This window comes from Natator depressus, chromosome 2 (genome assembly GCF_965152275.1).
Source record: "Natator depressus isolate rNatDep1 chromosome 2, rNatDep2.hap1, whole genome shotgun sequence".
Lineage (NCBI taxonomy): Eukaryota > Metazoa > Chordata > Testudines > Cheloniidae > Natator > Natator depressus.
Window position 1 is genome coordinate 222,179,738 of NC_134235.1, and position 26,902 is coordinate 222,206,639.

Below are 26,902 nucleotides of genomic sequence, written 5' to 3' on the forward strand. Positions count from 1 at the left end.
TTCAATCTGGTCAGCGCAGCACCATTCGCCCCGACGCTAGCCTTAGTGCCACTCAGTCTGGGCTATCGCCTACATCTGAAGCAGCAGGGGCTTTCGTTATTTTCAATAAGGGTGCACCTAGCTGCTATCTTGGCCTTTCACCCAGGCATGGAGGGCCGCTCTGTGTTTGCTAACCTGATGGTCAGCCGGTTCTTAAAAGGGCTTGACAGGCTATACCCTAACGTCAGTCAGCCTGTCCCTGTCTGGGACCTCAACCTGGTCCTCGCTAGGCTCATGGGACCCTCCTTTGAACCATTAGCGACATGCTCCCTGCTCTACTTCTCTTACAAGGTGGCGTTCCTAGTAGCAATAACCTTGGCCAGGAAGGTGTTGGAGCTCATAGCCCTAACATCAGAGCCTCCCTACACCATGTTCTATAAGGACAAGGTTCTGCTCAGGCCCCATCCTGCTTTCCTCCTGAAGGTTGTGTCACAGTTTCACATCAACCAGCACATCTTTCTCCTGGTATTCTACCCTAAACCGCATTCTAGTGGCAGGGAGCAGAGACTCCACGCACTAGATGTTCTCAGGGCACTAGCTTTCTACATCGAAAGAACAAAGCCGTTGAGAAAATCAGTCCAGCTGTTCATGGCGATAGCAGACAGAATGAAGGGCCTTGTTCTCACAATGCATTTTGTCATGGATCACATCCTGCATACACGAGTGCTACAACCTGGCGGCAGTTCCCACACCCCCAATCACTGCACACTCCACCAGGGTGCAGGCTTTGTCAACAGCATTCCTGGCTCAGATCCCTACTCAGGAAATCTGCAGAGGAGCGACGTGGTCCTCCATCCACACTTTTACCACACATTATGCAATTACACAATAGGCCAGAGATGATGCGGCCTTCGGTCGAGCAGTGCTCCAATCAGTGGACGACTCCAACCCCATCTTGTGAGTCACCTGATTGGAATTTACACGAACAAGCACTCGAAGAGGAAAAAATGGTTACTCACCTTCTCGTAACTGTTCTTTCAGATGTGTAGTTCATGTCCATTACAATACCCACCCTCCTACCCCTTTGATGGAGTAGCTGGCAAGAAGGAACTGAGGGGGTGCAGGGTCAGCAGGTCTCTATACTGGATGCCATGAAGTCGCTACTCCAGGGGGTGCACAGGCCGACCCTACAGTTGCTACTAGGGGAAAAAAATTCTGGCTACTGTGCACGTGCACGCACACCTGATTGGAATGGATGTGAACAGCACATCTCAAAGAACAACAGTTACGAGAAGTTCAGTAACCATTTTTTTTATCTCTTAATTATCAGAATACAGCATAGACAGGGGCTGTTGATTACATTGTTGACAACTACCCATATATATGTAAATACACAAAAACATAAACATTATCTCCCCACATGTCTTTAAGGGTTGAATTTGAGTCATTTATTCTGCAGGATGTTTAACCCTTTCTGGCCATGTATTACAGGGTTAAAACAAAAAAGAGTTCTGTACGCGTTTCTTTACCTAGGCTTAACCTCTTTATCCGTAGCTGAGTTAGGCCCAGCGTATTTCCATCTCTGAATTGGGAGAGCTAACCTGCTTGCTGCAGTTTCTTTGTATCTGTCCGCAAGAGGCTCATTTCTACCCACTACTGCTGACAATCCACTCAGTCCCTTTCCTTCCTGGGCCAGCATCTTTAAGGTTTAGGATCCCCTTTGATCCTAGGCTTTTGGCCTTGAGCACAGTAAACCAGGTCAGCCTTATGGGAGCCAAGCAGGAGCATTCCCCAATTTATAATTTCCCCAGCCTTATCTTTGCCACTTTTTTTTCTGGTTTGCTTCTCCCTTAGCAGCCTCCTTGGATTTAACTCATTGCAGTCAGGCAGGATAATATTTAACAGATAAATTGAGGTTCATGCAATATTTATTAAATAATAAAACAACTCCTTCATTCTCCATCAGTATGGCCAAAATTAATGTAAAACAAATTTAAAATGTGACTAAAATAAAAACAGCTAGTGCATTTCATTGATGTGATCCGTCTAATTTTCAAGAGTATTTATTGCTTTTCTATTGTGGTATTAATTTGTATTCTGTTTAATTAACACTTTTTATTTTGTTGTACTCTATCTAGTATCACAGAAGAGGTCCACCTCAACATGGACAGTAATGAAGAAAATTGTTGCTGAGCATGGATTTACTGGATTATTTGCTGGTAACTGCTTTCATATATTTCCAAGAATAAAGGAAATTAAGCGGATTTAATCATTAACGAGGTTTTTATAGAATCTGTCATGGGCAAGATAAAAAATACTCATGTCCTTCCACATGAATGTTGTTAGCTGTGGAGCAGTCATGAAAATAAAAATATATAAAAATATGCAATTCTAGTCAACTCTTAATTGAGAGATTATCAATTAACATGTCTAACAGTGTCTAAGAACAGAGGTGGTTTATTTTTCAAGCATGTGACAATTAGTATGTACCACATGCATCAGTTATATCAATTAATGTAGTTGTAATTATTTTCCCAAATTGTCACTGACAGCAAAGTAGCGTGACAAGTTCTGCAACTAAAGAATTGTGAAAAACAAAACAAAAAGATGTTTTACGTCCAGTTGATAGGGATAAAAGGTAGTTTTTGCAGGTGAAAATAGCTTTTCCAGCAGGTGAGAAATACAATTTGTAAAGCAAACACAGAACTAAGACAGACCGGAACCTGGAGACACTTAAGAACTCTGTTCTTGGGGGCAAGGGAGATCCAACTCTCTTTAGGGGCTCAGTGGGGGCCTAATTTTATTGTGGGTTGAGTGTGATTTATCTCCTACCAGTCACTACTACTTCCACATCAATGCTTAGGAACATCCCCTTTTTTTGGTTCTACTTTTTCTCACTAATCCTTTTTGGTATTCTCTGTCTTCAGAAACAAAGCTGTAGCTTCAACAGCCTTTTTTATCTGCAGTCATAAGTGTTTAAGGAAGTTTTGCTGAGATCTTGGTTTGCATCTGAGTAGAGGGGTGGTAGCTCGGAATAGAGTTTACTATGGTAAATCACTCTGGACAGTTGCTGGCTTGTTACTGTGGGCTAATGAATGCCAGAAGGCCCAAAACAGAATCAGGAAGATTACGTAACATCATTGAAAGTTGGGCTTTTGTGTCATGATGCTCTGAGAGAGGGCTAGTCATATTATGGCCTTGTATTACTAAATCCACAAGACAGGAGTGGTGGTATTGGATGTTCCATATAACTCTGGAACATCAGTTTTCACAGCACCACTGGCTTCAGTTTATTTGTTTAAAAAGGCACGCTATCAGAATAAAAAAATCATTCTAAAAGTCCTCATCTTTATCACATGAAATTACTAAAACTGAAAACATGTTTCTTCTTCGAGTGCTTGCTCATGTCCATTCTGTTAGGTGCATGTGTGCCGTGTGCACAGAGATTTTTCCCTCAATAGTATCCATCAGCCTGGCTCCAGCATCCTCTGGTGCTGCATGCTCAAGCGCGAATATAAGGGGCCCAGCTGGTCCTGCACTGTCTCCATTCCTTCTTGTCGCCCGTGGCAGTCTCTGGAACAACTTCTCTTGCCTCAGCATAGCGTTCAATCAGTGGTTCTGTTGTTTCCTCCTTTCTTGCTCAAGTTTAATTACCTTCAGTTTTATTCTTTAGCAGTAGTCTGTACAGTTAGACTCTCTTTTTGCTTAGAGCGGCATCGTCTGCCTTTGAGATTGGTCATGCCCCAGTCTCTGGACTTCAAACCCTGTGCCTCTTGCGGCAAGCCCATGCCGGTGAGCAACCCACACTCCAGCTGTCCGAAGCATCTGGGGGAATCCCATGTGCGAGAGCATTGCCAGATCTGCCATGAGTTCAAGCCTCGGACAAAAAAAGGACAGGGAGGCTACGCTATGGGCCATCTTGATGGAAGGTGCACTCAGACTGGCGTCGGAGCCAAACTGGTCAGACTTGGCACCAAGTACCTTGACATCAGTACAGAGTGCTCCTCCAGCAGCATGGGTTTCTCAGCATAGTTCCCCTTTACCAGTGCTGAGAAAGAATCACAAGAAACAATGTCTCCAAGAGGGGATGCTCTCCAGAACCGAGGAAGAACAAGCAAGGGGAATCCAGCAGACTGCGAACTGTGTTGGGCCACTCCTCCACTCCCACTCAGCAAGTGACACCGTCGACTCCGCCTGCCTCACAGGTGCCATTGAATCTTATGCAGGACCATCCACTGAAACCTGGGGGACACCGTGGCATCAGCAGGAAGCAGGATCACAGTACTATCCACCCTGGAGGCCTTCACAGCGGCCAAGGACCTGATGACTCTCCTGATACTGCTGACCCAGGTGGGACAACTTCCGGCACTGGAGAGATCATTGAGTAGAAGGAAGTATTTTGTCCCAAGCTCTAACCCTGCACCAGGTCCTCAGATACCTTTCCAAGGGAAACTGGCCCTGCCAACATCAGCAAAACTTCCCTGCTCTGGCACCGATCCCTGGATCCTCAGCACGGACCAGCGGAAGCAAGAGGTTTGACCCCCTCGTGGTCTCCCCAAACTGACTTGAAGTCAGAGGTGGAGTCCTGCACCCAATCAAGGGGCTGTTACCCGTACCTGACATACATTCCATCGGATTCCCATGCATGCACCTGCCCCAGAGGGCAGTGGCCTATGCGGGTCCAGTGGCAATTTTGGAATCCATGGGGGTTCCTCCCAGTACCGGGGCTGCCTTCCAACTGTTCATAGTCAGTGGTGTCTGAGAGAAGGGCCCCTCCGCCATGCTATCCAGCATCTGATCCTGACTCCAGTATCGACACTCGGGAGTTAGGCCTGCATGATGGGGTTGGTGCAGAAGACAAGGAGGAAGGTGCCTTCTTGGAGCAGGTCTCCTCCTCCTCTTCCCCAGACGTAGCTGTCAGGACTGAGTGGCTTGGTGCTGCAGGATGACTTCAGTGCTCATCAGGAGCTATTGAAAAGTGTGGCTTCTAACCTGGGGCTAGAGGTGGAGGTGCTTAAAGAGTCCTCACACAGCCTGGTCAACATCTTGGCTGCGGCGGTCCCATCAAAGGTGGCCCTAGCCCTCAACAAAGCCTTTATGGGTCCAGTCAGGTCCCTGTGGCAGACCCATTCCTCTCTACTCCCCATTTCAAAAATAGCAGAAAAGTAGTATGTTCCTGCCAAGAGGTCTGAATACCCCCACCTCGGGTCCCTTGTGGTCACAGCGGCCAACGAAAGAGACAGGCAAGGGCTGCAAGGCGCAACCCCGAAGCCAAAGGACTCAAAGAGGCTGGACCTGTTTGGTAGAAAGATTTATTCTACTGGTGGGTTACAGCTCCGCATTTCCAACCAGCAGATCTTGCTTTGGAGGTATGACTATAATGTCTGGGACTTGATGGCAGAGTGTAAGGACTCGCTGCCCCAGGAGTCCAGGCAAGTATTCTTTGTTCTGATGAGGGAAGGAAAGACCATAGCCAGGACCTCCTTCCAGGTGGCCCTAGACGCAGCAGCCAAAACAGTGACATCGGCTGTGGTCATGAGAAGGTGCTCCTGGATCCAATCCTGGGGGTTGCCACCGGAGGTTCAACAATCCATTCAGGATCGTCTGTTTGAGGAAATCTCCCTCTTCTCTGAAAAGATGGATTAGAAACTCTCGCACCTGAAACATTCCATGGCTCCCCTCAGATCGCTGGGCCTCTACTCCCCGGCACTTCCGAGGAAGCATTTCAGATCTCAGCAACCTGCCCGCTTCTCATCTCTGCCACCTCACCAAGACCTGTTGAAAAAATGAAGAGAGATTATAAATGCAGGCAATCATTCCTTTACACCTCAGCCTTGCTACTGGGCTCAAATAGATACCCAGGAGACCCCCAAGCAGAACTTCTGAAGAGATGCCCAAAAGCGTGTTATCAATTTCCATTCCGGATCCTGCCCCTCCGCCCCCTGTTTTTAAAGTGATTCTCCTACTTCAGCCCGGTGTGGTCCCTCATCACCTCAGATCATTGGATGCTGAGTATGGTGGAGGAAGGTTACACCCTTCAGTTTTCTTCCACCTCTCCCTCCCATCCCTGTCCCTCTCCAGGGACCCTTCTCACAAGCAACTTCTAGTCCAGGAGGTTCAAGCCCTCCTGAGGGTAGGGGCTGGGGAGAAGGTGCCTCAGAGCTTGAGAGAGAAAGGGTTTTACTCCCACTATTTCCTAATCCCAAAGGCCAAAGAGGTTCTTCAACCCATCTTAGACCTGCATCGTTTCAACAACTATCTCAAGAAGCTGAGGTTCTGCATGGTCTCCCTGGCCTCCATTATTCCCTCCCTAGATCCAGGGGACTGGTACACCACCCTCAACTTGAAAGACACCTATTTCCACATCTCCATCTTCCAGGGCCACAGAAAGTTCCTCAGGTTCATCATAAACCAGACCAATTTCACCCGCTTACTTTCCTGGTCCTTCTCGCATGAACAGAGAGCAACAATGTCCAAAGGTGCAAACAATTCAATGTTTATTGGGGTGAACTTCCAGCAAGCATGATTCCAGTTTCCTTCCTTAGTGTCCCCCTTCCCAACTCTGACACCACAGAGCCTTACCTGTGTCCCTGTTCCCATTCCCCCCCTTAGCAACACATGATTCCAATTTCCCCACCCACATTCCCTGTTCCCATTCCCCCCCTTACTTCCTGATTGACTGCAGACTATATAGTAAAACTTGAGTTCTGCTTAGCTATACCTTAACCAATCATTTTACTGAAATTTAACTAACCAATCCTAACATATTGTAGCATGATTATTTAACCAATTATATCTTTCCACCTTAATTAGTTTACACCCGGCAAAATTAATTATACAACAGACAGAAACAATCACAGAACCAGACAGAGATTATACAGACAAACAATAGGGAAATGGGGACTACAATGATAGAACAACACAGAAATGAGGATTTCACATCCCAGCTATTGCTATCAAACTAAGTTTCCTTTTACATCTTCAAGGCACGTCCCTTTCTCTGGAGGTGATAGGCATTACAAGGACAGGATTGTATTCCTAACAGCCAAATAACACCTTCTTTCAATGTGACTAGTTTGGAATGTAAGGATGTGACCGTTCGCTTCCCAGCTTATGACTGCCTCTGCTGCTTAGCCAAAGATCTTAGCCTAAGAACAGGGCCTCAGACTGTCACAGTAAGAGAAGGCCCTTACACCGGCAGGCAGTGATTTTGATTCTTTCTTTTATACCTCTATAACTAGCTAAGTGATAAGAATACACCTAAATTCTTGGAGTATAGGCCTTTACAGACAGGCCTGAATAGCTATATCCTAACACTCCCCTTTGGCCTGTCAGCAGCCCCTCGAGTTTTCACAAAATGGATGGCAGTGGTGGTGGTCTTCCTCAGCGGGCAAGGCATTCGAGTCTACTCATACCTTGATGACTGGCTGATCAAGGGCCAGTCCAAGGTCTAGGTGAAAGTGAACATCAGTCTGGCCCAAGCTACCTTCCGTGCCCTGGGCCTATTGATAAACGAGCAAAAGTCTACTCTTGTCCCTATCCAGAGGATAGAGTTTAGCAGGGTGGTGCTCGATTCTACTCAAGCCACAGCCTTCCTCTAAGAGGCTTGCTTCCAGAAGATGTCAGCTCTGATACCCAAGGTCAAGGCCCACCCAGTCACGACAGCCCATTTTTGCCTCAAACTTTTAGGTCACATGGCCGTGTACACTTACATGGTACAGCATGCAAGACTGCGCTTCCCCACTTCAAACTTGGCTGGCTGGCCTCAGTGTACTCACTGAGCTGCCATCACTTGGACTTGGTGTTTACAGTTCTCTCCCTGGTCCTCACTTCCCTCCACTGGAGAGGTCCCAATTGGTGCATGCCTGCATTCTCTTTGACACCCCACAACGAGCAGTATCCCTAATTTTGGAGGGCTCACCTTGAGTACCTCAAGATTCAGGGCCTATAGTCTCAGGAAGAGCTCTCCTTGCACATAACTGTCAGAAAGCTCAGAGCAGTCCACTTAGCATGCCAGGTGTTCCTACCCCAGATCACAGGCAAAGTCGTTTGAGTGCTCATGGACAACATGCCAGCCATATTTTACATCAACAGACAGGGAAGAGCGCACTTCTCCACCCTGTGTCAAGAGGCCATTCGCCTGTGGGACTTATGTGTGAAACATTCCATTCACCTTGAAGCTTCCCACCTTCCAGAAGCCCGGAACACTCTGGGCAGATCATCTCAGAAAGCCTTTTTCTTCTCACCACAAGTGGTCCCTTCAAACAGATCCATCTTCCAGAGGTGGGGGTTCTTCTTCGAGTGCTTGCTCATGTCCATTCTATATTAGGTGTGTGTGCTCACTATATGCACCGGTGCCAGAATTTTTTTCCCTCAGCAGTATCTGTAGGAGACTGGCTCTGGTGCACTCTGGAGTGGCGCCCACATGGTACAGTATAAGGGGCACTGCCACCTCTCCCCACCCTCAGTTCCTTCTGTTTCATTCTCTGTTCTTGCGAACTTTGAAAACCTGTAATATAGTTGTGTATAGTTAGTAGTTTATTAGTTATCCTTAGTAGTCGTTCTCAAACACTTCATTAGTCCCAGATGGGACTCAGTCGGGGGACGGGGCATGTCCCGGTCCCCAGGCTTTAAGCCCTGCAGTAGCTGCAAATGGACTATGTCCATCAGCGATCCACATACCAGCTGCCTATGGTGCTTAGGCGAAGGGCACATACGTGACAAGTGCCGTATCTGCAAGTCCTCTAAACCTAGGACAAAGAAGGAGCATGATAGATGTGTGAAAGCACTCCTAATGGAGTAGGCACTCACTCTGGCACCAGAGCAGTGGTCCGACTCCACACTGAGCACCGCGGCCTTCATGCACAGTGCTCCGCTGGCACCATCCATGAGCCGGCACCGGTCCCCCTCCACTGCTCTGGTCAAGAAGCCAAAAAAGATCTCCTACCTCCACTAAGGGAAAGGAGAGGGCTAGGAGCGAGCCACGACCCATGCAGCTCAATGCACCCTTCAGGAAGTTGGGCCCCAGCTCAAGTCGAGCAGTGCAGCCCATCCCATACTTCGCCTGTGACTCCGGATAGCGGTGCAGGCCCCTACCAGCTTCAAGTGTTGTCGACGCCCGAAGCCCTTCAAGCAGCTCAGGAGATCCTGATGCTCCCAGTGCCGCCCACACCGACTCCAGTGGTACCCCAGTCTCAGGGAAAATCCGCGGTGGGACCTATGCATGAGTCCCCACCTCAGCGGCACCATTCCCTATCAAGAGGGACGTCCCGCCATTGCTCGCCCACCCAAAGCCGTCACGCCCCAGGACTAGAGAGGCAGGCCCAGTGGAGCTGTAACCGTGCCTCAATGCTTCACAACTGAGTATGCCAAATTCAGGATGAACTGCTGGGAAATAGGGCAGATACACCCCAAGATTGGTCGCTAATCCCCCATAGGATATACCAAACCAGCAACAAAAGTAAACTTCTGTTTCACCACACTGACTGACAAGAAAACATAAAGGCAGTTTTCTCAGGCATTCCAGTTCTTATATCACCACCAAAAACACTGATTCAAAGATGAGTGGTTCTTTACAACCAGTCTCATCAAATAATAGGTTCTTCTGATCCCAAAGGACCAGCCACACACCCAGGTCAATATATAACTTAGATCTTACCCAAAAATCACGCCGATGCCAATCCTTCAGTATCTAAAATCTAAAGGTTTATTCATGTAAAAAAAAAAAAAAAGAGAAAGAAAGAAAGGTGAGAGTTAAAATTGGTTAAAGGAATCAATTACATACAGTAATGGCAAAGTTGTTGGTTCAGGCTTGTAGCAGTGATGGAATAAACTGCTGGGTTAAGTCAAGTCTCTGGAGTACATCCACAACTTGGATGGGTAATTTAGTCCTTTGTTCAGAGTTTCAGTTTGTAGCAAAGTTCCTCCAGAGGTAAAAAACAGGATTGAAGACAAAATGGAGATGTTTCCATGGCCTTTTATAGCTTTTGCCATGTGGAGGGCATCCCATTGTTCTTACTGTGGAAAATTACAGTAACAAGATGGAGTTTGGAGTTGCAGGGGCAGGTCACATGTTCATGCCCAATTTCCCTCAGTCATTGCAGGAAGCCATTACCTACACTCCAGACAGCATGTTTACATGACAGTCCACTCAGTGTAGATGGCTGTCTCCCATGGTCTGTTGTCAAACAAGTGTTTCTTAATGAGCCACTTAATTTGAATAGTCCCTTCAAGATGTGCTGGCTAGCTGGGTACCCCAGGAGCAAACATTTGAAATCCAGGCATAGAGCCAATACTTATAACTTCAAATACAAAAATGATACATACATACCGACAGCATAATCATCACCAGAAGATCATAACCTTTTCAGAGACACCTCAGTTGACAACCTTTGTACAAGATTTGCTGCAAATATATAACAGTGGTTACAACAATGATCTATATGGTCATATTTTAATCAGATAACGTCACAGGAGCCCTCTTCGGTCTCTGTACAGGGGCCACCGATTGAGGGACTGAAGACCTATCTCGCCAGTAGATTGGCACAGACCCTCTGAGGCACGTGCTGCCCGGCAAGAACTCCGGGCCCCGGCCCAACTGTCTCCAAGGGCTTGGTACTGATCACGGGACTGTTCAGAGATCGCAGATCGCTGGGCCGTCATCGCCCCTCTCCAAGCAGTAGGTTGCCCTTGTCAGGAAGATCCCCCCAGCAACCGGCCCATATTAGCTCCCAGTCCCGTTCGATGTCCCGGTACCATTCGAGTAGCGTGAGGTATGGATCACCGGGTCTCCAACGCAGATCCACCAAACGCCATTAGTCCTCAAGATCCCGACCAAGACACCTGTCTCACTCAGACAGGTCAGCTTTGGGATGCAGTGACTGGCACTGGTCGGACAAGAGCCACTGCTCCGCCCAATCCTGGTCACCCAGTACCCACCACTCCGCTTATACTTCCAGCACAGAGCGAAGTTCCCTGACTGTGGGACAGGCCCCGGTACCTGTGGTGCCGCCTACATCATTAGCACCGAAATCTGTCCCATGGCCCCAGGCGCAGTGGCTGGCGCCATGGAACCCACGTGCTGCGCTCTCGGCCTATTGGTAAATGACAAAAAATCAACATTAGTGCCGGTGCAGAGGATAGAATTATCAGAGCGGTCCTCAACTCGACCTGCACCAGGGTGTTCCTGCAACTGCAAATGTTGCACACATTGACGAACCTCATCGAGGAAGTCTCCCTGTTCCCTCTGACTACAGCCAGGGTTGGTCTGCGCCTGCTGGGTCACGTGGCAACGTGCACTTATGTGGTCCACCATGCCAGGCTCTGGATGCGGCCCCTGTAACAATGGCTGGGGATGGTCTATTCCCAGTCCCAAGACCCCCTGGAAAAGATCGTTACTATTCCCCAGACGATACTTACCTTGCTGCAATGGTGGACCGACCACAGGACAGTCCTGGAAGGGGTTCATTCGATAACCCCCCTCACTCCATTGAGTTGGTGTCGGATGCCTTGGACGTCGGCTGGGGTGTGCGTCTCAGTGACCTCCAGACACAGGGGATGTGGTCCTCAGAAGAGGCGAAGTTGCACATAAATGTCAGAGAACTCTGAGCAGTCCGGCTGGCATGCGGAGTCTTTCTGCTCCACCTGTCAAGCAAGGTGGTAGGAGTCCTGACGAACAACACAGCTTCAGTGTTCTTCATCAACAGGCAAGGAGGAGCGTGTTCGTCGGCTCTCTGTCAAGAGGCACTCCATTTATAGGACTTCTGTATCGGCCATGAAATCCACCTGGAAGCTTGTCACCTTCCTGGTGTCAAGAATACGCTGGTGGACCAGCTCAGCAGGGACTTCTCCTCTCACCACGAGTGGCTGCTCCATCCAGAGGTAGCCTGCATGATCTTCAGAAAGTGGGGAACTCCCCAAGTGGACCTGTTCGCTACCAGGCAGAACAGGAAATGCCACCGGTTTTGGTTTCGACAAGGTCTGAGCAAGGACTCCCTCTTCGATGCCTTCCTCCTGTCGTGGTCAGGGAGTCTGATGTACACATTCCCTCCGATTCCACTCATCAGCAGGGTCCTGGCAAAGATCAAGAGAGACAAAGTGCAGGTTGTAGTGATCGCCCTGGTGTGGCCTCGCCAGCATTGGTTTGGCATGCTTATGAACTTCCAAGTCCATGCCCAACTGACCGGACCTGCTATTGTAGGACCATGGTCGGCTCCTACACTCCAACCTTCACCTCTCAGTGTAGATGCTTTGTGGCTGAATCCAGAGGAGCGGAACTGTTTAGAAGGAGTCCAACAGATCCTCCTGGGGAGTAGGAAGCCCTCAGCTAGACTGAATTACCTGGTCAAGTGGACAAGGTTTTCCCACTGGGCATCCGAACATGGCATTTCTCCCTTGCATTCTTCCATTCAGGCTGTCCTGGACTACCTGCTCCATTTGAGGAATCAGGGCCTGGCCGACTCTTCCATGAGAAGAAAGAACAGGAGTACTTGTGGCACCTGAAGAGACTAACAAATTTATTAGAGCATAAGCTTTCGTGGGCTACAGCTCACTTCATCGGATGCATAGAATGGAACATATAGTAAGATATAGATATAGATACATATACAGATAAGTTGGAAGTTACCATACAAACTGTGAGAGGCTAATTAGTTAAGATGAGCTATTATCAGCAGGAGAAAAAAAACTTTTGTAGTGATAATCAAGATGGCCCATTTAGACAGTTGACAAGAAGGTGTGAGGATACTTAACTTAAGGAAATAGATTCAATATGTGTAATGACCCAGCCACTCCCAGTCCCTATTCAAACCCAAGTTAATGGTATCTAGTTTGCATATTAATTCAAGCTCAGCAGTTTCTCGTTGGAGTCTGTTTTTGAAGCTTTTCTGTTGCAAAATTGCCAGCCTTAAATCTTTTACTGAGTGGCCAGAGAGGTTGAAGTGTTCTCCTACCGGTTTTTGAATGTTATGATTCCTGATGTCAGATGTGTCCATTTATTCTTTTGCATAGAGACTGTCGGGTTTGGCCAATGTACATGGCAGAGGGGCATTGCTGGCACATGATGGCATATATCCCACTGGTAGATGTGCAGGTGAACGAGCCCCTGATGGCGTGGCTAGTGTGATTAGGTCATATGATGGTGTCACTTGAATAAATATGTGGACAGAGTTGGCATCGGGCTTTGTTGCAAAGATAGGTTCCTGGGTGAGTGTTTTTGTTGTGTGGTGTGTGGTTGCTCGTGAGTATTTGCTTCAGGTTTGGGGCTGTCTGTAAGCAAGGACTGGTCTGTCTCCCAAGATCTGTGAGAGTGAGGGATCATTTTTCAGGATAGGTTGTAAATATTTGATGATGCACTGGAGAGGTTTTAGTTGGGGGCTGAAGGTGACAGCTAGTGGCATTCTGTTATTTTCTTTGTTGGGCCTATCCTGTAGTAGGTGACTTCTGGGTACTCTTCTGGCTCTGTCAATCTGTTTTTTCACTTCAGCCGGTGGGTATTCCATGAGAGTGCATCTCACGGCCATGTCCGCTTTCCACCTGCCAATCCAAGGGCAGACGGTGTTTTCCCATGACTTGACCGTCAGATTCTTGAGAGGGCTCCAGAGACTCTTCCCACAGGTACAGGCTCCTGTCCCACAGTGAGATCTTAACTTGGTCCTCTCTAGGCTTATCGGCCTGTCCTTTGAGCCGCTGGGTTCCTGCTCCTTTTCCCACCTGTCATGGAAGGTCGCATTCCTGGTGGTGGTGACGTCGGCAAGACGGGTCTCTGAAATTAAAGCATGGGCCTCAGAACCGTCGTACACAGTCTTCTACAAAGACAAGTTTCCTGCTGAAGGTGGTGTCTACCTTCCATATGAACCAGGACATCTTCCTCCTGGTGTTTTGTCCCAAACTGCACAAAACCAGCAAAGAGAGGCGTCTTCACGCGCTGGATGTCCGAAGGGCCTTGGGTTTTTACTTAGAACATACCAAGCCTTTCCGTAAATCAACTGAGCTCTTCATTGTTACAGCAGATAGGATGAAGGGCCTTCCGGTGTCCTCGCAGAGGATTTCCAATTGGATCACCTCATCCATAAGGACCTGTTACGACCTGGTGGGGGTTCTGCTGCCACCGATTGTCAGAGCCCACTCAACTAGATTTCAAGATTAAATCGATAAGTTTATGGAGGAGATGGTATGATGGGATAACATGATTTTGGCAATTAATTGATCTTTAACTATTCATGGTAAATTGGCCCAATGGCCTGTGATAGGATGTTAGATGCGGTGGGATCTGAGTTACTACAGAGAATTCTTTCCTGGGTATCTGGCTGGTGAATCTTGCCCACATGCTCAGGGTTCAGTTGATCGCCATATTTGGGGTCAGGAAGGAATTTTCCTCCAGGGCAGATTGGAAGAGGCCCTGGGGGGTTTTCGCCTTCCTCTGTAGCATGGGGCACAGGTCACTTGCTGGAGGATTCTCTGCACCTTGAAGTCTTTAAACCATGATTTGAGGACTTCAATAGCTCAGACATAGGTCAGAGGTTTTTCACAGGAGTGGGTAAGATTCTGTGGCCTGCATTGTGCAGGAGGTCAGACTAGATGATCATAATGGTCCCTTCTGACCTTCATATCTATGAAACTAGAGCTCAGATGTCTTCAGCAGCCTTCCTGGTGCACATCCCTATTCAGGACATCGGCAGAGCAGCACCGTGGTCCTCTGTCCACACGTTCACCGCTCATTAGGCCAGCACTCAGCAGGCCAGGGATGATGCTGGGTTCGGCAGAGCTGTGTTGCAATCTACATATCCGTGAACTCCTATTCACTTCCAGGGTCACTGCTTGGGAGTCACCTAATATGGAATGCACATGAGCAAGCACTCGAAGAAGAAAAGACAGTTACCTTTTCTGGAGCTGGTGTTCTTTGAGATGTGTTGCTCATGTCCATTCCACAACCCGTCGTCCTTCCCCACCATTAGAGTTTCCAGCAAGAAGGAACTGAGGGTGGGGGGGAGCTGGCGGTGCCCCTTTATACCGCGCCATGCAGGCACACTCCAGAGGGTGCCAGAACCGGTCCCCTACGGATATTGCTGCTGGAAAAACTTCCAGCACCGGTGCATGTGGTGAGCACACACACCTAATATGGAATGGACATGAGCAACACATCTCGAAGAACACCAGTTATAGAAAAGGTAACTGTCTTTCTTTTTCCCCATGTAGACCTGTTCGTAACCAAGCAGAACAGGAAATGTCAGCAGTTCTGCTTGCTGCACAATCACAGCCCAGGCTCTCTCTGGGATGCCTTTCTGCTCCCATGGACAAAGCTCCTGTTCTACACATTTCCCCCCATTCCTCTGGTACACAAGGTCCTTCTACATGTCAAGCGAGACAAAGCAAGGATTATATTTATAGCCCCTGCATGACTGCACCAACACTGCTTTGGCATGCTACGAGATCTGTCAGTAGCAACCCCGCTGCCGCTCTCGCCCCTCCCAGGCATGATTTCGCTAGATCATGGCTGTTTGTTCCATCTGAACCTCATAGCCCTCTACCTGACTGCGTGGAAGCTCCATGGTTGAATTCAGTGGAGCTGGCTGGTTCAGAACAAGTCTGCCAGGTCTTGCTAGGTAGTAGAAAACCATCTACTAGAGCAATTTACCTAGCCAAGGGGAAGCGTTTCTCAGTGTGGTCTTCCCAGTGAGGCTTTTCACCAACTTAGTCACCCCTCCTGTCCATGCTGGAATACCTGCTCCATCTGAAACAACAAGTCCTAGCCATTTCATCTATCATGGTGCATCTAGCATCAATCTCAGCCTTCCAACTTCTGGTGGGCGGTAGGTCAGTCTTCTCACATGAAATGTCCATTCAATTCCTTAAGGGTCTAGAGAGGCTTTACTCTCAAATTCGCAAGCCTGTCCCTCCATGGGACCTACACCTGGTCCTGTTGAGACTCTCAGGACCTCCCTTTTAACTGCTGGCATAGCTCTGTTGAGCTCCTGGAAGGTTGCCTTCTTGGTAGCGATTACCTCGACCAGGAGGGTCTCAGAAATCAGGGCCCTTATATCAGAACCCCTATTTAAGGTGTTCTTTAAGGACAAGGTTCAACTCCCTCCCACCCCCGACCCAGCATTCCTCCCAAAGGCATTCTTGCAGTTTTCATAGTAATCAGGCTATTTTCCTGCCCGTTTTCTTTCCAAAACCACACAAAAATACAGAGGAGTGGCACATCCACGTGCTTGATGTTAATGTGTCATAGCCTTTTACATGGAGGGAAGCAAGCCGTTCCATAAATCCACTCAGCTCTTTGTGGCAGTAGCAGACGAATGAAAGACCGATCAGTTTCGGCCCAGAGAATCTCATACTAGATCATTTTCTGCATTCGCACGTTTTATAAGCAGACAGGAGTCTTACCACCTGCCACCTTGACAGCCCATTTGATGAGTGCTCAGGCTTCATCAGCAGCGTTTCTGGCCCAAGTCCCAATCCAAGACATCTGCAGGGCAGCGATCTGTCAGTACATACTTTCTCATTACGTTCCTAGAGAGTAGTTATCAGTGTTTCACAGTCAAGCTGGAAAGGCATATTGACTGATTCCCTCAGGGTCTGGTTCTGTTCAATATCTTCATCAATGATTTAGATAATGGCATAGAGAGAGTACACTTACAAAGTTTATGGACGCTACCAAGCTGGGAGGGGTTGTAAGTGTTTTGGAGGATAGGATTAAATTTCAAAATGATCTGGACAACCTGGAGAAATGGTCTGAAGTAAATATGATGAAATTCAATAAAGACAAGTGCAAAGTACTCCACTTAGGACAGAACAATCAGTTTTCACACATATAAAATGGGAAACAACTGCCTAGGAAGGAGTACTGTGGAAGTGGATCTGGGGGTCATAGTGGACCACAGGCTAAATATGAGTGAATAGTGTAACACTATTGCAAAAAAAAAAAACAAAAAAAAACACCCCATCATTCTGGGATGTATTAGCTGGAGTGTCATAAGCAAGACACGAGAAGTAATTCTTCCGCTGTACTCCACACTGATTAGGCCTCAACTGAAGTATTGTGTCCAATTCTGAGCACCAAATTTCAGAAAAGATATGGATAAATTGGAGAAAATCCAGAGAAGAGCTACAAAAATTATTAAAGATCTAGAAAACGTGACCTATGAGGGAAGATTGAAAAAATTGGGTATGGTTAGTCTAGAGAAGAGAAGACTGAGGGGGGGATATTATAAGAGTTTTCAAATACATAAAAAATTGTTACAAGGAGGAAGGAGAAAAATTGTTCTCCTTAACCACCGAGGATAGGACAAGAAGCAATGGTCTTAAATTGCAGCAACAGTGGTTTAGGTTGGACATTAGGAAAAACTTCTGTCATTGTGGTTAAGCACTAGAATAAATTGCCTGGGGAGGTTGTGGAATCTCCATAATTGGAGATTTTTAAAAGCAGTTTAGACAAAAACGTGTCAGGGATGGTCTAGATAATACTTTAGTCCTGCCTTGAGTGCAGGGGACTGGACTAGGTGACCTTTCAAGGTCTCTTCCAGTCCTATGATTCTTCTCCCACTACCCGATTACCCAGTAAGCTAGGGATGACACCAAATTTGGTAGATCAGTGGTGCAATCCTCATGTCCATGAGCTCCAAGTCCACTTCCTCAGGTACTGCTTGGGAGTCACCTAACGTGTAATGGGCATGAGCAAGCACTTGAAGAAAAAACTGTTCCTATAACTGTTGTTCTTTTGATGTGTTGCTCATGTCCATTCCATGACCCACCCTCCTGCCCCTGGCAAGTTAGCTGGCAAGAGGAACTGAAGGTGTGGGGCTGGTCGGCCCTTTGTACCGGCGCATGAGCACATGGCACCAGAGGGTGCTAGACCCGGTCCAAGGGATACCACGGAGGGGAAAATCTCCAGCGACTTTGCACATGGCGCGTGCTTGCACCTAACATGGAATTGACATGAGCAACGCATCTTGAAGAACAGTAGTTACACAAAGGTTAGTAACAGTTTCCCCCCTCATTTATAAGGTTTATTTTTATTTTATAAGCTTGAATGAATTTTAAAAAGTAAACAAAGTAGGAAGTTTATTTCTGGTTCTCATGCGTCAGCCACAGTAGGATGGCAAGCACTCCAGGAGTGTGTTTAAATAATAAAAAAAAAAATTAATTGGACTCCTTTTTTTAAAGCCTATGTTTTATAAAACCAACATTTTTCTTCTAAGACGACTACAGTGTCCTTTATGAAAATGTTGAAAGTCAGTGCAATACATTTTAAACAATTCGAATGAAAATCAAAATGTAATCCAAAATGCAGTCCAAATCAGGAGCACAAACCAAAAGAAAGTGTACCACTTTAATGTTTCTCCTAATTTTTAAGTCATAAATTAACATATATACATATAAAGGGGTTTTAGAATTTCAAAATTTGCATAGTAGTTATTTTTGTCTAAAGCGACAAAGTCTAAACTTATTGTTACGAGAGTTGAATAGATTAAACAGATTAGAAGCTTTACTTCCCATGAACAACTATCATCCACAAAACAATGCACATTTTAACTATGGGCCTGATCCTGTACATGTATACCTTTGTACTCAAGTAGTCTTAGTAGAATTGCCAACTTAAGAGCCCACATGAGTAAGAAAATAATGTGAAAATTAAAAAAAACCAGGTAGGGGCTCTATCTTCTCACTTCTGAACCCCATCTACCCACACCAATTGCCTGTGTGACAATTACAGGTTGAAAATTCAATATTAAATGCATATAAATTGTACACCCAAAAATGCAGGCATCTGTTCCTTCTGCACCTGCTTCATGACTCCCACCTTCCCATTGTCCTAAATCCTCCTGACTCCCAGTGCACCTGCTCCCCTCTGACCGACTCCAGTAGCCAAACAGCCCCATACAGGTTCTAGCAGCTGCCTCTTCTCCAGTCCACAGAGGAAGAGCTTCCCCTGAGCTCCTATCTCCACTCACTGTACTGTACAGGGAAAGGTAGAAGTGGGGCTACTGTTAGATGGCTTGGGTGAGTCCATAGTGCTGTACCTGCTCTGAGTGTACAGAGGATGCCACCATTGCCACCAGTGGCTCTAGCGGCCAAAGGGGGAAACTGCAGACAGCTCAGATAAAAAGCTTCCTGTAGTTGTTCACATGGTCACGGGTGCAACTTGCCAGTGTTTGCACCACTGGATTGGTTCCTTGGGACTGCTTGGGTCTAATACATACTTAAGTGTTTGCAAGACTGTGGCCTATATGTTTCCTTAAGAATAGGACTTTTTACCACTTTACTTGCTGCAGTGAGTGATACTACACAGTGTTATAGAAGCCTGTGGTCTGTCTTATTCTGAAAATGAGTGATATTTATGGATAATTGGTGAATACATTTTTTTTTCCTGCAGGTATTGTTCCACGGTTGATTAAAGTTGCTCCTGCTTGTGCCATAATGATCAGCACATATGAATATGGGAAGTCCTTCTTTCGTAAATTAAACAAACAAAAAATACACACAGCTATTAATTCTCACTCAAGCTGAGAGTGCAACGACAGTCAAGGTATATGGTCAAGGTTGTGCTAACTTTGACTGTTGACTAGAATTTAAAATATTCCAGAGTTACCGGATAAAATTCAGCCATGAAGTTTGCTAACCAGATGCAAATGCCTTAGCACTTCCCCCAGGCTGATTATGCATCTTTATTTCTGAATTCAAAAAAGTGTAAGAGCGCTATGTGATGTGTATATTCCTAGAACCATTGTGTAAAATTTCTTGTGAATTCTCTCTTTAAAGACCATGCTCCTAGAGAGCTAAGGAAGCAAATTGATAGTTTTATAATCATCTTCAGAAATGATAAAAAAAAAAAAAAAACTTTGAGATTGGTCAGAAACATGAAATAGTATTTGCCACCTGTATTAAAGAAAAAACCTTTCAGTGGAAATTGTGACTGGTATGGAACATGATCATTTCTGCCATGCATTTTAACATTTCTCTAAATAGCCTGTTTTAAATGTATTTATGCTCTGAGAATCTATTAGGATTTGTGTTCAGAAAAACAGACAATATGTAAACAAACATGCAAAGTCTTTCATGAATGCTCAATCATGTACCTAGATATGTTTAGATATTTGTCCCTTCAATGAGTGGTTGTCTTGGCATCAGTCATCTTTGTCGTTGAAAGTTAGGTTAAGGATTTCATCAGTGTTTCAGTGAGACCGATGGTAGAAGGGGGCACCACTAAATAGCCTTGAAACAGAACCCTAAAAACCATTTATATTTGGCCTACCATATATGTGGTTTGAAAATTGTAAGTAGGGGTATGCTATAGACCACAAATACAATAGTTAGTGTCAAAGTCAGATTCAGGACTCACATAATTTGTCAGACCACTCTGTTTATTAGCAAAGCGCTTTGCTAATGCACCCAGATGTGAGCCCCTCTCTGAGGCCCAAGATAACCTATTTATACAGCTAAGCCAAAGCCAATTTAACATAAGAGACAAAAGAAAGCAGAAACTGACAAATATACATACATATCTTATTTGCATACTAACGTTTACCAATCTCCTAGCTCAGTAGGAGCTCTAAGTTAATTAGTTTGAGGACCCATTGTCTCACACTCCTTAATGTTTCTCTTCCTGACAACTATATTTCAACAAACCCTTCAAGTAGCATTTCTTTAATGAATTATAATTTCAATATAATTCATTCTACTTTCACAATCTCTCCTTTTGGTCAAGCTACGCAATGACCAATAATTACTGGGTTCCACATATCAAGCGTTCTTTATCTCTTTGTTCATCAGTGATATTTAAAATCATCAAATTAGCACTCTGGTTTGGGGCAGCTATCTGTGTAGCATGCCTGACACAATTTTGGATACAACAGGAAAGTAACTGAAAACATACAAAAATTATTAGGATTCCAAACAGGAGACTTAGGGCTCCGTGAAACAACCAGTTTCCTATGCCAGAGAAATTGAAAAGGTTACTTAGCCACTTCCATAAAGAACTTGGCTCTTCGTGGGGAAGATATGTGATTTGTTCTAAGTGGCTAGCACGATCTGTTACCTCATTGGTGTTGTCTGGTATATACACACAGCAGTCTTTTCCAATGAGAGCACAAGTCCCTCCTTTTGCTGCCAGCACTATGTCCAATGCCTGACGGTTTTGGAGGGCCATCTGTCGGATTGCCCCTGTTTCTTTGGACAGGGCTCTTAAACTTCCTCCGGTTTCATTTGCCATTATTTCAACTACTGCTTGTAACCTTAGGAGCCTTTTTGTATGGTGTATTACTCCCCCTAATGGTATTAAGGAACTGCCAATGGCCTCTTCCCAGGTTAAGGGGCTTATGTTATTTACGTGCCGTTGGGCATCTGTTAAGTCCCTTCTTTTTCGCCTGAAATTGCGGAGGCATTCTCAAGGGAAGGTTTATGATCCCAGGTTGAGAAAAAAATTCATATCTCCATACCCGGCCCGCCACTTTTTAGTTTTGTTTGAATAATCCCATACACCATTGGCCACAATATGCTGAAGGCAACGGCTTTTCCCCAGATCCAGCCCTGTCCCATTACACACCCAACACCAATGACCTTTTCCCTCCACCACACTTATCCATTTAGTTGCATTTATTCCCACTGCTTCCCAAGTGTCATTGCTGTTCCATATTTTGTTAAACGGACGAGGCCCTCCAGTGAGGTCTGGGGACTTGAGTGGGATAGCCAGGACAGGAACACCAGTTTGAGAGTGGGCTGAGATGTGGCTGCGCAGACCCAGCAATTAGAAATATTAAGGGTCTGAGCTATCCACACCTGCTGCTGGATAAAAGAATTGTCATCATGGTCTCCCCAGACCGTAAGATACCAACAGCCGAGGAACAGGCAGAGGCGCATGTTGGAGGCAAGGCTCTTCTGGTTCTGACAACCTCAACTGAGGGAACTGCAGTCACGGTTTTACGCCCACCAGACAGTAGGCGCTAGGCTCGCTACTGCTTTTTTTTCTTTTCTTTTCTTTTTTTTTTTTTTTTTGTTCGTCGTCTGCTTCTGGTAACCCTTACGAGAGTGTAGATTGTAAGGAATTGCAGACTGTTCCTCTATATCTTCTTCTGGAGTCAAAATTGACTCTGCGTTGTCCTGAGGTGATGATTGGCTCTCTGGGGATGGTGCCTTCTTACACTGTGAAGCATGTATCCACGCTGCAATGCCAGATAGTTTAACAGCCGTCTGTGTAGTAAGCAGTACCTGATGAGGACCCTTCCAGCGGGGCTCCAAGGCGTGCTTTCGATGATGGCGCCGTATGTAGACCCAATCACCTGGCTCGAGGTTGTGGCAAGCATCGGAGGTGGGTTCCGTGGGCCAGGCGACTCGAACCTGTGAATGGAAGTGACTTACAGCTTGCATTAGTCCCCAGCAATACTGAAGGAGCGCACTGTGAGTCAAGTTCAAATCTGGAACGGGAGTAATGGTAGTCATAGCTCGCATAGGGCGTCCCATAACAATTTCAAAGGGACTTAATTTATGCCTTTGGGATGGAGTGGATCTCATGTCCATAAGGGCTAATGGTAAGGCTACTGGCCAGCTTAATCCTGTAGAGTCACAAATTTTAGCAAGCTTATTCTTAAGTACACCATTTCATCTTTCAACTGCACCTGCACTCTGTGGGTGGTAGGGACAGTGCAACAGGTGTTTGATATGCAATATATGGTCCAGGTGTTGAACAAGTTGTCCAGTAAAATGTGTACCCCGATCACTGGACAGAGCAGCAGGAATTCCCTTGGCAGGCATAATATGATTTAACAAACATTTGGCAACAGACAGTGAGTCAGCCTTGCGACAAGGAAAGGCTTCAATCCAACCAGAGAATAAACATACCATAACCAATATAAATTCATATTGTTGACACTTAGACATTTGTACAAAATCAAGTTGCCAATGCAAGAACAGTGCTTGAGGCAGGCCTCGGAACCCCTGGGCCACTTTTACAGGTTTACCAATATTATGGCTTTGGCAAATGGTACAGGCTGCACAGTGGCGGGCTGCAAAAGAGCTAAAATGGGGGGCCCACCATCCTGTCTTAGTTACAGCAGAGACCATCCCCTCCTTTCCGACATGCGAAACACCGTGTAGCAGGGTGGCCAGAGACGGGTAGAGTGAAAAGGGGGCTACAAAGGCGCCAGTAGGCGAGCGCCAAAAGGAATCGGGATGTAGAGAGCAACCTTGGGCAACCCAGGATTCTTTCTCGGTTTCTGGGGCAGAGTCTTGGAGCAGGGCGAGGTCAGTGAGGGACCAGGAGGGTAAGAGGAGAGCAGAGAACAAGGGAATCAGACATTTCGACTAGGCACGCTGCAGCAGCCACAGCATGCAGGCAGGGGGGTAAGCCTTGGGCAACAGGGTCTAAAGTGGCAGAGAAATAAGCCATTGGGCAGTTCTTTTCTCCGTGCATCTGAGTGAGAACTCCAAGCGCACACCCAGATTGTTCGTGGCAGAAAAGGGTAAAAGGCTTAGAATAGTCAGGCAGCCCTAAGACAGGGGCAGAAGCCAAACCCTGTTTGAGGGAAACAAAGGCAGAATTGGCCTCAGGGGGACATGGCATGGGGTCAGGCACAGAGAATCGAGTGAGTTCCTGGAGAGGTTTTGCAAGGGAGGCATATTGGGGAATCCATTGTCTGCAAAATCCAGCCATGCCTAAAAACTTCCGGACCTGGCGTGGGGAGCGGGGTCGGGGAAAGCTAAGGATAGCTTGGACGCGGGTGAGAGAAAGTGCACGGGAACCCTGGGAGAGGAGAAAGCCGAGGTACGTGACAGAAGCTTGACAGAGTTGTAGGTTAGAGCGAGAAGCTTTGTGACCCTTATTTGCTAGGACAGTAAGGAGCACTAAAGAGTCAGTTTCAGAGGCAGACAATGAAGGGGAACAGAGGCGTAGATCATCTACATATTGGACTAGTGTGGACCTGGACAGGAAAACAAGGTCAGCAAGGACTCGGGCTAATGCTTGGGAAAAAAATAACGGGCTTTCAGTATACCCCTGGGGCAGTGTGGTCCATGTGTACTGTTGCCCCTTGTAAGAAAAGGCAAACAGGAACTGGGAGTCAGGGTGAACCAGGAGAGAAAAGAAAGCGGAGCACAAATCAACAACAGTAAAATGAGTTGCATCTGGTGGGATAGAAGCCAGAATCTTTGAGAGAGGCAAGTTTTGATTCTGTCCACATATGATTTGCCTCTTCCCACCACTGCATGAAACAATCAACCTCTCCTTTTGCCAATTTAGTTGTAGGTTGGCCGAGTTTGTCTTTTAAGACGTCTACTCGGTCTTTGTCCCAAGATCCTAACAGTGGCCACTGAATTTTGGGATTCTCCTGAGTTAGCCTTTTGCATTCCCATACACATCTTCCCCCCCTCCCCCCAAGGTCAGCCTTTTGAAGCCATCCCCCACCCATGTCATGAGGTTTTCTGTTCATTAAAACACAACAATGCTAGCAACAAGACAAACACCACAGACAAACAACACAAAACATAGATCCATGGTATTCTGAGTTATTCTTCCGCTGGTGCCAGCTTGCTTGTAGAGTCTAAAAACAAAAGAAACAATTTCCACCCCCCTGGTGGGGACAGATTATTGCTTAATAATAATACCACTTTCTTTTACAAATTTCCTTGCTAATTGCAGGAAAAACAGAGAAATTGCCCCCACATTTTCCTGTTTTTTTTCTATAGGCAGGCCAGGTTTCAATGGCTTTTATCTTTTAAGGGTTATGGGGAAATTATCCCACTGTTTAGTCATTAAATCCTTGAGTTTTCCTTCTTATACAGCGGACCAAGTTTATAATGTTTTTCCTGCTGTGTTAAGCTTTAAGTTTTATTTACAGGTAATAACTGAGAAGCATCATTACCATATGACCTTAAAGGGTTTTTCCAAAAATCATACACACTATATGTTGTTATAGGGATACTTATTAAATTTAAATTAAATTTAATAAAATTATCTTGTTATCCCATGCCTTTTATTTAGAAAATTTGCTGACCAGGTATGTCCTTTATCTGCAGCTCCTTTGTGCTGCTAGTTCTTTCCTTCCTTTATCATTTCGGTAATTTGCATTTTCACAGATACTTCCTGCTTTTGGATTTAAAGCCATCAGCAGCTCAGAGACTCTATCTTAAAAGGGACACAATCAACTTTCACCAGAGTTTTGATTACTTTTAACTTCTGCTTCCAAAACACACAGCAATCTGAAAAAGAAAACCCAACCTACTGTGGCTCCCTTTGGAGCCCTAATAGCATTTTAATTAAGTAGCATGGTATGTTTGCATTTCTTTTGCCCCTTCTACAATATACCCTGCACATGTTCTGGGGCAAATGCACATTCCTTCCATAGTTTAATTTCTATAACATTATCCAGATCCATTTTTACATAAGGTGTAGCTATTTCTTTTTTTGCTTATAGAGTTTTCATGTAGCTTTATCAAAGTGACAGTCTGATTACTCAGAGCCATTTTAAGACTCAGTGTTTCTAACATTGCTTCTTTTTGTTTTGTGCACTTCACCCCTGCTTTTGCTTCAGAAGGGCACTGTCTTTTTTTTAATTTTTTTTTTTTACTACAACTCTCATCTGCTCTTTTGTTACAAAAACAAACAAAAAACAAACAAACAAAAAGAATCCAGAATTTTTTTTTCTATTCTCCTGATTTCGACTGCCCTGCTGCAGCCACAACTTAAAAACATTTTAAATTTTGTAAAGCATTGAGTTACCTTTTAAGGGTTAAATGCCAAATCCCAAAGCTAAACAACACTAATTACCTGTGTCTAGCAAAAAGGTCTGTCAGTTTTGCAACTTTGAATTAAAGAGTCAAATGGATTTTTAGTGGCATTATTTAAAACAAAAACAAAACCAACTGGTCCTTAGAACTTTACATATTTACACACACACAGACAGATACATACACATTTTCTTTCCCTTAACATCCCTTCCACACTGCTGTTTTTTTTTTCACATCTTACATTCACTTTATACATTTGAGGCAGTTAAGTTCCAATAGAACACCCTTACATCCTTTAGTGATTTTGATTACATTACCCAATAGTCAAACAATTTTGATCAGATTCTCTCTCTGCCTGCTGCCTGCAGCAGTCCCTTATAGATCATTTCTGTGGGAAAAGGGCCCATTTTCCCTCAGAACAGCTGTAAAGGCTTCTGGGGACAGAAGCGTAGTGGTGGTAGTAGCTACTCTACCTGACCCCCTTAGCCTAGACCATTTTTCCAGAAATTTACAGGAGTCCGGACTCTTCCTAAAATACATAAACTGAGTCGGCGTTCCTTTAGGGAACTGTCCCGACTTAGACGTCTGGTTACCCATACAGGAGGACTTCACACACCAATCACACAAGAAGGAAAGTCGGGTTCGTCAGAGCGATGCCCGGTGCAACACACAAAAGGAGCCCACAGGCTACTGCCTCAATCGCCCTTGCTTTCACACCAAGGGTTTTACCCAAGGCGCGGTGCGGCTGCGATTGTGCAGATTTCACTCACTCAGACCGTGGGGACAGGAACCCTTTGGTCAGCCGATCCCCAGACGGAGGCGGCGCCCAGACTCAAACACACCACAGGGAGGACGGATAGACACAGAGACAAGACAATCCTCAGTCCGGACAAAACACAGAAATAATTACCTGACCAGATTCCTGATGTCAGATCCCGGGATCCCTACCAGAACAGAGTGGGAACCAACAGGTTCGATGGCGTAGACTTCACTGTGGTCATGCACCCTTCCGTTCTGGTGGAGGACCGCTTGGGCCAAATGCCCAGATGCCGGCTTGCCACGGCCGTCCTAAGAACAGTCAGGAGTCACACGGCACCAGTGAAGACAGTTGCCATCTCGGTGGAACCTCCAAATTGTCAAAGTCAGATTCAGGACTCACATAATTTGTCAGACCACTCTGTTTATTAGCAAAGCGCCTTGCTAA

At 46.0% G+C, this 26,902-nt stretch overlaps 1 protein-coding gene across 1 annotated transcript in view; it reads left to right on the forward strand.

The window, feature by feature from the left end:
* Window positions 1–21,811, forward strand: part of SLC25A40 (solute carrier family 25 member 40) — a 79,859-nt gene extending 58,048 nt beyond the window's left edge. The window contains exons 11-12 of the mRNA XM_074945982.1: window positions 2,118–2,198; window positions 19,355–21,811. Coding sequence (XP_074802083.1) covers window positions 2,118–2,198; window positions 19,355–19,488 — 215 coding nt within the window. The 3' untranslated portion in view covers window positions 19,489–21,811. The remainder of the gene's footprint in view (window positions 1–2,117; window positions 2,199–19,354) is intronic.
* The last annotated feature ends 5,091 nt before the right edge of the window (window positions 21,812–26,902 follow it).